At 37.0% G+C, this 12957-nt stretch overlaps 1 protein-coding gene across 3 annotated transcripts in view; it reads left to right on the top strand.

Moving 5' to 3' along the window:
- Positions 1-4177, top strand: part of LOC131060162 (uncharacterized) — a 59622-nt gene extending 55445 nt beyond the window's left edge. For 2 of the 3 annotated variants that reach the window (XM_057993308.2, XM_057993295.2), the window contains 3 exons: positions 2838-2918; positions 3154-3199; positions 3542-4177. In XM_057993308.2, the coding sequence (XP_057849291.2) occupies positions 2838-2918; positions 3154-3199; positions 3542-3609 (195 nt within the window). In that variant the 3' untranslated portion in view covers positions 3610-4177. Of the gene's footprint in view, positions 1-2837; positions 2919-3153; positions 3245-3541 lie in introns of all 3 variants that reach the window. The other variant, XM_057993299.2, reaches the window with a different exon arrangement.
- The last annotated feature ends 8780 nt before the right edge of the window (positions 4178-12957 follow it).

Below are 12957 nucleotides of genomic sequence, written 5' to 3' on the forward strand. Positions count from 1 at the left end.
TCAGTTTGGTCCTATCATCCAATGAAGGTCCTGATCTCGTATTTCAGTCGCCATTGACAGATGCAGATCTGCAAAGTTTCCAAGGCTGAAGATAGAAATGTCACTTCTATGAAGAGAATTATCAAAGTCTCGCTGGAAAGAAGTGGCCCCAACTTCCTTCTCATTATTCTTGGCATTGTCCTCAATTATAACCTGTATCCAAGAATCTCTCTCTACTCAATCTAAAGATGAACTCTATCCCTTGTCATATCATTCCACTCTTAAGCTCAAGCTCCTCCTCAAGACAGAGGAGATGCACTAACTGTGGCAATGGCTCTTCAAGAACCTGCTTTGATACCATGTTGAATTTCATTACAATACTAGGGTCACAAGAAGATGACCATGCACAATAATCATAGGGTGTGCTCGATTAACCATGGGCAATGATTCAGATCATTGTTGCCCTCCCAACCATAGACGATATATACGGCTATTGCCTCCCCCGAGCACGAAATTATCTCTCTCTATATATATCAAATATGAACAACAAGATGCTTTTACAATGATCAAGTACAAAGGCCAATGTGAATCGCTTCACTCCTTGAAGCTATATGCTCAGATCAATTTACAATGCACAGCTGTGTATGCAGTCCGCACTGCATTAATGTATCTAACCTATGAAGAATGTGTTCGATCAGCCAAGGAAGAATATGATCTGCCAAGTAGCGTATTTGCTCTCCCAAGGAATGATTTCGCTGATGATAATTTAATTCGATCTGAGATATATGAAAGTCGATCTGCTATGAAAGTTGATCGGCTGTGGTAGATGAACGAACTTGCTGATGATAAACACGAACTGCATATAGGAAATCTTCCACACGATTGAAGTATGTTCCAAAATTCACCAAATGAAAGAGGTAGCATCCCTCTTATACATGCCATGGTGACTCTTCATGAAGAGTCGGCTTCTTCAAGGGCAACGTGATCCTTCATCAAGGGGTGGCGGACAATATCAATGAGGAGACATGTCTAACCATGGGTGATGGGTGTGTCTCTTAACCGATGCTTAGTTAAGGACTTAAAAACAAAACCGCTTCATAATGTATATTATCCGCTTTTTCTAGAGTATACACGGGTTCATGATTGTCTAAGGCCGATAGGCCAATTAGACAATCATGTTTGCTATGTCGGCCAAGGGAAGGATCCGACCATAGCTATAACTTCAACACATGAGAGGTATCCCTGTTTCTTGTGGGTGAATTGTAATCAGTACCCCTTCCAGGTTCAGTGGAATACATTGAGTTGGATAAAAACAAAATATCTAGCACTGTACCATGATGTGGTGGGGATTGTTCCTGTTCAGGAGTCACTTGACTAGAAATTATGGCCTCATTGTGTAGCGTTGTTGTGCTTTTTTTAATGCTTTAGCTGCAAATTCAATTAATTGTGCTTCTGTGTGCTACTTTGCCACTTTTGTGCTCATAAATTCAGAAAGTGTAATCTCTGTTTGCATCCTCATGACCTTACTGCCTCTTTGCTTTACTGCAAGGTTGCATAATTTATAGATATGCAGATTAATGCCATCGCAGCTTTCTCCTATGACTTGTGCATTGAAAGAATGCCTACAAAGGTTCTTCATGACTGACCTTGCAGTTTTATGCTTAGGCAGATCCTCAATGCAAATGCGGTGACACGATACTTAGAGTTTTGCAACTTTCTGGTCCTATGGCCAATAGAATTTCTAGCATATGGCAACCCCTTCAATATGGAATATTGATACAAAATACTGTCCAGCTGATCTTAATTTTCCATTACTCCAAGGTTAAAATTTGAATGTAGAAATTGGAGCTGAGGCCACATTGCATTATGAACTAGCTCAGGGAATCTTGCCTGATGATGTCTTAGTTGGATATGCATAAAATCTGAGCTGTTTACATAATAATGTGTTCTCTCCTTTCCATTTTGACCACTGGTTTGTCTATATGCAGGTTCGTCATGTACCTGAATTAGACAGCTGCAACTACAAGTACAATGAATTCATTTATTCCCCTTTTTAATTTTCTTCCCTTGCAATGAGTAATGATTCTCTTATTACTGGCTGAAGTTTTAGTTTACATCAGTTTGGCTAACTGTTAGAACTTTCAAGAAATCATTACAATAAATTTGAGAGGGTGAAGGATCTTTAGAAACAATTATCTGGCGTGTGGTATTCAATTTAATAGGAAATTGAAAAAGATGCTTTCAGTGTTACGGATCAGAAAAGATCATTCCTGAGGACAAAAGAATTCCATGTGAAGAAGGCTTTGAAGGAGAAATAGTAAAGATGTAACATGTTGTGGCTCTTATGCATAAATTCAGATAATAGTCCTAAGAATGGACAAGAAAACTGAAATTGTCTTATCACATTAACAAACATTTTGAGTTTGGTAGCCACCCAGTACCATCAATTCCCAGGATTTTTGAGGTTATTGCAATTATCAAGAGAGACTCTTGCACAATTTAAAATCTTCTTTATTGTAGCAAATTAACCATTCATCGTATCCAAAAGTTCTGTTATTTCTTTGATCTTTCAAGATGTTGTCAAAATCATTTGTTGAGTTATTCCTTTTACATTTCTCAGCTCTTTAATTTGGATACTACTAACATGTACCTTATTAGGTCAAAGATATTAGGTTTCAATTTTCTCTTGATTTACACTTCCAAATATTGAAAAATGTATATTCAGAAGTTATGAGTCCTAGCCATTCTAAGTATTGTTCCCTGGATATCATCATTGAGTTTATTAGCTTTTCTATCAACATATTTGCATTACTGTTAATAGAATGTAAAATTACTGACTGAATATTTCAGTGTCACAGGTGACCACAGAAGGAAATTACTCTCTGGCACTAGTGTTTGAGTCTAAGGCATTGCAGCTGACAGATTTTGAGCAAAGACAGGCATGCTTTTGTCACTTGAAGCATTTAAAACATTCTCTTGCAAGTTTATGTGCGTGTGTGTAGTATACATACATATATGTATATACGTAATATAGGGTTTGGGGTTTAGGGTTTTGGTCAACATGACATCTGGCTCTCAGTGATAAGATGCCCTTGGGAATACATAAATTCTAGTAAAGTTCTTATTTTGGATTGCAGAAAGTCAAATGTTTCTGAATGAAAATGGTTGTTGCAGGCCAAATTTGCATCCTTTTTTGGGCCTGGTATCACTGCGCAAGTTGGTATGTTTTCTACTTCCCTTTCTGCATGAGCTAGATTTCCTAAAGGTCAGTGGAACACAAAAGATTCTTTGATTTCGCTATTAAAATGTGTGGATTAGCATATATCTAAGTTCATTTTATCTGATTCAACAATACTCAGTTTTAATTGAGAATGTTAGTGGAAATTTGAATGTAGTAAAAAATAAGAACTTAAGACAGATGGTTGTATATTTTGCATAGGTACAAACATCTATGCATTGATTGACTATTTTGCAAGCTTGATTGATCAAAATCTATGCATTGATTGTTGATTATATGATCCACACTCTACTGCATGTTTACATTAATATTTTTTGAGTGCAGGAGAAGGTGGAGAGAATTTGTATGAAGTTAGGCTAATATCTGAGGGAACTACACAACCAGCTACTTGATCTGAAAGTATGCTTGAGGTTTATGGCTGACAATATTTCTAATGAATGAGTGTATCTTGAGATTATAAGAAGATACTAGGGGAGCAATCTCTTGTACAATTAATTCAAGCTCCAAATTGCCACAAGATGATGACCAAAATTGCCCTAGAGATGTGTGATTTCGCATCTTCAGTTGTTATGCCTGGACAAGACATGACATACATTTTTTCTTGTCACTGCTTCTATTATCCAAAAGAAACTGTATTATAACGGCTAAAATTAAGCTGGGCATAAAATATCAATTAGAAAATGAAATAAGTTTAGTTCAAAATGCACAATAAAGCTATTAAGGTGCAAAATGAAGACCATGTCCCTGCTAAAGCAAATAAGATATTTGGGACTGCCGAGACAGATGGCCATGACAATATAGAGTTGTAAAATTAATCAAGAAGGCACAGATGGCTTTTCTTCAATTCTTAAGAAGAGGAATTTCTTGCAACTTGATTCCCAGATGACGTGATAATCCTGTTTCTTTGGCTTGCTGTAAGATATACTTTCAAAAATTGGAAAATGGAATTAATTTCATTCACTGTTTTCTCGCCAGGATTTAAATGCAGGCAAAATGGTGTAACTTTTATTATTAAACAAATAAAGTTTTACATTCTGATTTATAGGCAGTGAAGGAACAGCTTAAATGCCAAAATCAAGTAAAAGAGGAAATGATGAAGAGTGGAGGAAGGAGATATACTTCGTGGATAAACTGCTGTTTTTTGCTGCTTCTGCCCTAAAACACCCTAACTATATGCATGATAGTTCTATTCATTTTTTTCAACTGACATCATTTTGTTGAGAAGTTCCTAGTACAGTGAGATGATGTTCAATACCATGTCGACGGGGTAATCCTCAAAAACTTCTGATGTAAACTCTCCACCATTGTTTGTTCGAAGAGTACCAATTCAAGGTTGAGCTTCATTTTCAATCTTAATGGGAAACTTCCTGAAAGTTTCAAAGGCTTCAATTCTGTGAGAAAATAAATCCAAGTCATTCAACTATGATCATCAGTGAAAAACATAAAATAGTTCCATCCTCAAGCAAAAGTTATTAGTAAGGAACCACACAAATTATTATGATGAGTTGTAATTTTCTTTGTGCTCGCCAAGTTGAGTGAGGGAAAGAATCTCTGCTTTATTCTGCTAGAATACAAGCTTCACATGTTTCAAGTATCTTGGGCAAAGTGAGCAAACCTTCAACACCATTCTTTTGCATGATTCAAATCCTATCATAATTAACATGCTCAAATCTTGCATGGCATAAAAAGACTAATAGAAAGATTAGTTTCTTCAATAATATAAGCAACACTTTTGGAAATAGTAGAACCATATTTCAGTTTTATTAATTTTCTCTCTTTCCAATAACAAGTAAATGCAATTTGATCATTTGATTTCTTTTTGACTACCACTTGTCCATCTAATAAAATGAAATGGACTTGTGGAATCAATACTAGTTGCAAGTTACATCACAATTGAGGAAGATACAATATATAAACTACAAATTTGGAAGTTTGGGCAACTTGGGTGAAACAATTCCTTTTTTAATAGGCTTGAGACTTGTTTTGTTTGCCAAATATACAAGACCACAAACACCTTAATGAAACTCTTCATGGTTCCATGTGATATCTCGAATTGACACAACACAACATGAATGAGTTAGGCCTAGGATGGCACATGTATTGCATCCTTGCTAATGACGTCAATCAAGCTACTCCTACTTGTTGACGGGCCTTTTATTCTCACCTACATTCAGGCTTTGCAGATGCGGAACCTCTCCTGAAAAGAGCAAAGATTACGAAGACCGTGCTCCCCAAGGTCCTGTTAGTTGGGTCACAACAATGCCTGGGTAACTTAGGGTCTATGCAACTTGTTCGTCAAGGCGGTATTGTTGGTTGCAAAAGGTGCTCACACGAATCACTTATAAACAAAACTCAAAAGATATAAGGGTTAAAGAGAGATAATAACCACACAAACTTGTTGCATCAAAGAAAAGGAATTTCAACAATTAGATATTATCAATAACAATTCAGATAGCATCACATAAAACTTCCATCCACATGTGAGGTCTACGATCTCACGTGCATGAAAAGCTAGTTAAGCAATCTTAGGTGCAGAGCAATGAAATTCATAATATTTAGAACATTCATGCCTTTCAAATTGAGAGAAGACACCATAATAGAAGAAATACTATCTCAATTCAACATTGTTCATGGAACATGGGATCCAAAATAGTAGCTTGTAATGATTATTTATGAAAGAATAAGTGTAACGTTGAGCATTGGTACTTAGGAAGTTCAACAAAGTCTAAAAGTAAATGCTGAAAAATAAATCCTAAGCTAGGGCCTCGAATCTTCAATTTTTAGACTCTTCAAATGGTCCAATTCATTATATTTATAGTGTAGTGCCTCCTGCTTTCTAGAAACAAAATATGCCTATGACCTAGTTACAAAAATGGTGGGAGCCGTAGTCGACATGCAAGTCGTTGCCTTTAGAACTCCACTTTACTACTACTCAACTAGTGTCATCAAAAGTTGCCTCCCAGGTTTTGTGACTTTGCAATCTCCACGTATGCAGTACCTCTTGTTGGCGGCGCTGGTGCAGGACAAGTGTAATGGAAGACTGTGAGTGAACTGTAGTGATCTCCCTAGGTGGCACCTCCTTACACATGCATCTGCATGCCAACTACTTGTTTGTTTCTTGCTTCTCCTATAACTGCGATGGTTGCTTATGTAGCACTCAATGGAAGTGAATGGTGGGTCAAGTATGAACTCAATGCGGAATTTCGCCACCCTTAGTGCTTCCCTCACTTCCTCCACTTTGTCAACCAGGTTATCAACTAGTTGGGGTGCTTGGTAGGATTGGAAGATCATGTACATATACCTATCCATGATTGTTGTGATGAACTCAACTGTCGAGGAAAAGTATTTTGCAACATATGCCTCCCATTGCTTGGTGACTTCTTTAGACTTAAGCGTTTTGGCCTGCATTAACTTCGTTCCATACTTGCCCAATAGTTCAACTACATACCACTCATAACACTCCAACAGATCTAGGAGGGGTGGATGCTCTTTCGGTATGTTTGTTTGGCATTGATCTATTGTGTCCACTTTCATTTCGAAGATATCAACGCACCTTTGCAGGTTGCTGACATCTTCTCCTCCCAGTATGTCTTCTTGCTTTATCACATGTTCGCCTAATCCTTTGATTTTCTTCAACAATTTGACTGCATTTACCCATTGTTTGCTATGGAGGATGAGAGCATTCTCTAGAAGGTGAGTATCCTCATATATTTCCATGGTATCTTGAAGGAACCCCCTCACCATACTAAGTTGCTTGGCAGTCCAAGTCTTGAGAAATGAGACAACTCTCCTCATTTCATATACTGTTTTCACTTCTTCTTGCGGGAGCGAAGAAGTGGAAGGAAGAGTATCTCCGAACCTTGAGTCCAAGGGCCAAGACATTTCAATGAGGAGTTGCTTATACAGCTGCAACTGTGCTTTAACCTCACTCTTAGATTTATACTCCTTCTCTATCCTTGTCTTGATTGAGGCAGTTGCTGCATCCAAAGAGGCTATCTCCCCCCATTTAGTTTGTTTGCCAAGATTCACTTGCGAAATGTGGTACCTTGGGGATCCTTGAGCGCCTTCCTGTTTTTCCTATGCCGGAGTTGCAACACTAGCTATAACATCACTCGACTCACTTCTTGACAAATGATGAAGATTTTTGGCCTTCTTGACCTGCCTTGGTGATTCAATAACTGCATCTTGTAGGGCAATGCTGGGAAGAACTATCTTCTTCTTCTTTTGAAATAAAAAAGTTAACCATTGGGGCATGCTTTCATCATGATCCTCAGCCTGAGTTGTTACTTCGGTTGTAACCATGTGTGATTGTACATGTTGCTCTTGCCCATCATCTTCCCGTTGCTCCTCCTCACGAATCCGCTCATGTATCTGTTGGGATGCAGGATCCTCTTGTTGTAGATGTGTTGAAGAGACTTGTTGGGCAAGGTTTGCTGAGAGTACTTGTTCAATATTTTGTTGTTGAGCAAACTCTTCCAATTTTTTGCGAACTTCATGTTCAAAGGCTTCCTTCTTGGCTTCTGCTTATCTCCCTCCAACTGTTTGAGGAGCATCTCTAGATCTTGAGGGGTCAATACCAAGCATTCATCTTGCTCATCTATATCCATAGCTTGATCATGTTCGCCGCCTTCTTATTCCCGATCAATATGTTCCTCATGGTCTTTAGGTGGGTCTACTTGCTGCATTAATGGTGCTTCTTGATCCTGTTTGGAGGCTTGTTGTTTCTGCATTGGTTCACTTTTCTTCCGATGGGCTATCACTGCAATAGGTTTGTCATTCTCATCTGAACCAGTTTGAATATTGTGAATGATAACCTGCTCTTGGTGTGTGGCTATAGTTGGTGTAGGTGCTTTAGAGGGAGGAGGGGTTCACTACTCAACTTCCTTTGGTTGTGATGTTCCCTCTCCCGACACAATCCCAATGGTAGGTGTATGCGGGAAAAGTGGGTCGATAGAACTCAATATGTGAAAATATTCTAAAAGGACTTGTCCACACACACACACAAGACTTCTTGGTGCAAGCTATGGAGTAATGAAGTATTACTCAGCTTCCCAAGGTTGGTCCCATGGTTCTCTATCTTACAATGTCCCTCAAACCAATGTTTTTGCTCTCAGATCACTGAGCAAAATGGTTTAGGGATGGCAAATGCAAGAACGAGGGATGCTTTTGATAGATTTTAGAATGAAATGCATCCTAAGCTATGCATGATTCTAGAAATGCAATAAACTAACTATAAGATGACAAGGTTAGTAAACAAACTATCCTAGCATACTATATTAGTCTATGATTGAGCTAAATGATAAAGAAAGTATTCTAAACATGCATATTTAGACTAATTTTTAGTTAAAAGAGAGGCTAAATGATGAGCATAAAATGAGATATGAAAGTTTGAATGTATTTGAGCATAAGTGTGATGCTACAGATTTGGAGGATATCTAAAATGGAGGAATGAGAGCTCTATTTATAACAAAAACAGGGCAATGGATGGTCAGGATTGAAAGATTCAATCAAGGATTGAGTTTTGAAAGTTGGGGATCCATGTTTGCAATTTGCACCAATGAAATGGTGACAAATGTCAACATAGGGTTGGGTTGAGAGAAGGGGTTGGAGGTATTAAATGCCTGAGAAGACCTTATGGTTATCTAGAGATAAGGGTTAAGCTTAAGTTAGGATTACTCATTGGATTAAGAGTTAATCCAAGGATAAACCCTTGTGCAAATGATTAAGAGATAATCATGGTCAAAGCATTAAAGGCTTGATGAGACCCTTGGGTTGGATAAAGGTTGAGTTAAAAGAAATTCTTTAACCATGTAAGAGGGTTTGAGTTAACCATTAATGGTTATGAAGACTTTGGGGAATTTAGTGGTTGAAGGCTTGAAGCCTTTAATGGTTATCAAAGACTTTAAGGCTTTGAGAAGTGACTTCCCTTTGCTTAGGGATGTGACAAAGTTTAGAAGATGGGTTAGGCTAATTAGAAGCGATTAGAAGAGTCTAGAAGGGATTAGAAAGGGGTTTAGGAAGGCAAGTGGGAGATGTAGGATTTTGCAAGTGGATGGAGGGATAATAGGATTTAATTGAATTTGGTTGCTATTTGGGGAAATTAAATAAATTAGATTTATTCAATTTAGGATAACTATTTAATTAAATTTGAATTTAATTAAAAGTGGATAGGGGGGATTTAATTGAATAAAATGATTTATTCATTAAATGGTATAGTGAATTTAATTTAAATAAATTGAGTAATTTACTTAATTAAATAGAGGAATGCGGGTAATTTAATTAAATAGAGAAATGAACATAAAATATTCATTTAAGAATATGGTCATTTTTATACGTCTACATTTTGCCCCTCTTTGCAGTGACGTGTGTGCACATGTTATTTCAAAGAAAATTTGTCGGATATGCTGTCAAAATTTGATCGATATGATGTTGTGGATATGAAAAATTGATTTGATATGAAAAGTCGATATGATGCCGTGGATATGAAAAATTGATTTGATATGAAAAGTCGATATGATGCCCCAGATTTGATGAGCGATATTGATGATGCCCCAGATATGAAGAATTGATTTGATATGAAAATTTGATATGAAACTGATATGAAATTGATGTTGAGATTTGATATGGTAATGCCCCCTCGGGAGATCGTTCGTGCACACAAGGCATGAATGATCTCTCGAAAGAAGAAGAATGTTGTTTGAAAGATAGAAGAGTAGATAGTGATGGCATGCATGGGTTTGATAAGATTGATTGGATTGATTGGAATGAGAGCAAGTTTGGTTTCAGGTATGACACCTCCTGTATAAGACATGGATGATTGAGCATCTGGTTTCAGGAATGATACCGCCTGTATAAGACATGGATGATTGAGCATCTGGTTTCAAGAATGATACCGCCTGTATAAGACATGGATGATCGAGCGTCTGGTTTCAAGAATGATACCGCCTGTATAAGACATGGATGATCGAGCATCTGGTTTTAGGAACGATATATCCTGTATAAGACCGATCAAAACGCCTGGTTTCAGGAACAATATATCCTGTATAAGAGTTGATCAAAACATCTGGTTTCAGGAAAGATACACCTGTATAAGAGCTGATCAAAACATCTGGTTTCAGGAACGATATATCCTGTATAAGAGTTGATCAAAACATCTAGTTTTAGGAACGATATATCCTGTATAAGAGCTGATCAAAACATCTGGTTTCAGGAAAGATACATCCTGTATAAGACATGATAGAAGATAGTTTGGAAGAATGATAGAAGATAGTTTAGAAGAATGATAGAGATATGAAAGTGAAGAAAGATTCCATGATGATGTGATAGATATGCATGCGAGGGATGCAATGATGAATGATGAATGATATTTTGAAAATGAGATGTATGATATGATATGCAACTAATTGTAAAATGATATGTAACTATTTGTTTTTTAGCATCCTCATTCTGCATTTGTCATCCGATATAGCCATATGTTGTTTTCTTTCTTTGTAGGTATCATCATTGAGCATTTATTGAGTTTTGGATATGTTGAAAATTTATACAAGCACAATGGTATAATTGAACCATAATGACTTGAGAAAAATTTACATGATTTTTGATTTTGCAAGATAGCACAAGCGTCAAGGTATAATTGAACCAGGACGACCAGAGTGCGGATTGCGTAAACATACAAGAGTTAACCTTTGTCCCATACAAATTCGAAATGTCCTTAGTGATATGCCACCTGATTTCTTCATAGGACAAATTTGCATGGTAAAAGACTTCACTCACAGATAGAAGACAAATAAAACATCACATTCCTTCCTTGCTTCTCTAGTCGTAAGACATCCTTGAGTCACTTAGGAGATATGATAAGCAAAAATTAACAACCATAAGTAAGCATGCATGCTATTTGGAATGTATTCTTGTCAATTAAAACATCTTGCAAATAGATCTTTGTTTAGTTGAAATTAGTTCAAGTCTGTGATGTTTAACCTTCTCGCATTGTCGTTTGGTATTTGTTGGTTGTTTTGATCCTTATTGTCTTGCTACATTTTTGGTCTAATGTTGAAAACCCTGAAGGCGAGATGCCCCTAGCGAGGCTAAGATTTTGCCTCTTGTTATTGATACTACTTTGATATGGATATGTACACTGATCACCAAGCCATGGTGGGATATGATTTGGATAATGGATTCAAATAAACCAAGGACAGTGACTACACTAAGTATGTCCAGGATTGATAAGCATTTGTGAATTTCTGGTGATGCCTCAGATGGGTGGATATGATATGTACAATATGATTTGTGAAACATGTATTTCCATCAATTGATAAAGATAAGACTTACTATAATAAAATCCAGCAGTCATACTAATTGATGTCATTGTTATGATTTGGTTGATGATTGATAAGAATGTCTGGTTTCAAAGAGTGAGTACCCCATATAAGACCGATCTGTCTGGTTTCGAGTGTACCTATCCTTGTATAAGACATGTTGATGTTGATGTTGATAGATGGATTGATTATCAAGACTTGATGATTGATAGGAATGTCTAGTTTCAAAGAGTGAGTACCCCGTATAAGACCGATCTGTCTGGTTTCGAGTGTACCTATCCCTATATAAGACATGTTTGATGTTGATGTTGATTTCAAGTAATGAATTGATTAACAAGACATGTGATAAGTTTGATTGTAGACTTTGAGAGTTTTCCTGTTGTTGATCTAATTTGATGGATGGTCCATGTGTTCATGCTTTGATTTTTTTTGATTTTGTTGATTTTTAGTTTTTGGATATTTTGATTTTTTTTGAGTTTTTGGATATTTTGATTTTTTTGAGTTTTTGGATATTTTGATTTTTTTGATTTTTTGGATTAGAAGAAAGATGTATTTGGTTGCCCCAATGTATATCAAGACAAGGAATGGATGAATGGATGATTGAACCATTGAGGTGGAAATAGATTTTTTTTTTTTTATTGTCCATAGTTTTGATCAAGATCATGTATGGAAAAGGGGATTGGATAGAGATAGGATATGGATAGCACTGGATGATGGAAGCAATGAATACATAGGATAGATAGATATGAATTAGAGTGAAGCAAGATTGTAGAAAGAATTGGATGATAGAAGATATGAATAGATAGGATGAGGGATATGGATTAAAGTGAAGCAAGATTGTAGAAAGAATTGGATGATAGAAGATATGAATAGATAGGATAAGGGATATGGATTAGAGGACATGGGAGATATGGTAGGAAGAATAGAGTGGATGAACTTTGCCCTCAAGCATAGAGGTTTCCATTTGCAAAGAGGTGATATGTAAGATTGTCATAGTATTTAGCACCATCTGAATAAGTGTTCGCGAACTTTTCAAAGATATAGACCCAACCCACACTTAGAACCTCTGGAAAATTCAACTGAACATTTCTAGCAACTAGGAAGTAGACTCAAAAGGGAAGAAGAATCCCAAACTGGATCAAGGTACTTAGTCTTTGATTACCCATGTGTGTGCAAGTGGGTTTATTCTGGCTCATATGATCATTGTAATCTTCAGAATCCAGCATGGCGAGCTACATGAGTTACCTTGACTTCAAAAGCATCCTGGATAGAGCCTCGTTGCCAGCGAGCGTCCATAGCCCCGACAAGGTTATCGCTGTAATCTCACAAATATTGCTCCATTGCCAGCCAGGCGTCCATAGCCCCGATGGAGTTACTTGCATGTTCCCATAACCAATCATTTTGATATTGCATTTCATTGCATTT

This window comes from Cryptomeria japonica, chromosome 1 (assembly GCF_030272615.1).
Source record: "Cryptomeria japonica chromosome 1, Sugi_1.0, whole genome shotgun sequence".
NCBI lineage: Eukaryota > Viridiplantae > Streptophyta > Pinopsida > Cupressales > Cupressaceae > Cryptomeria > Cryptomeria japonica.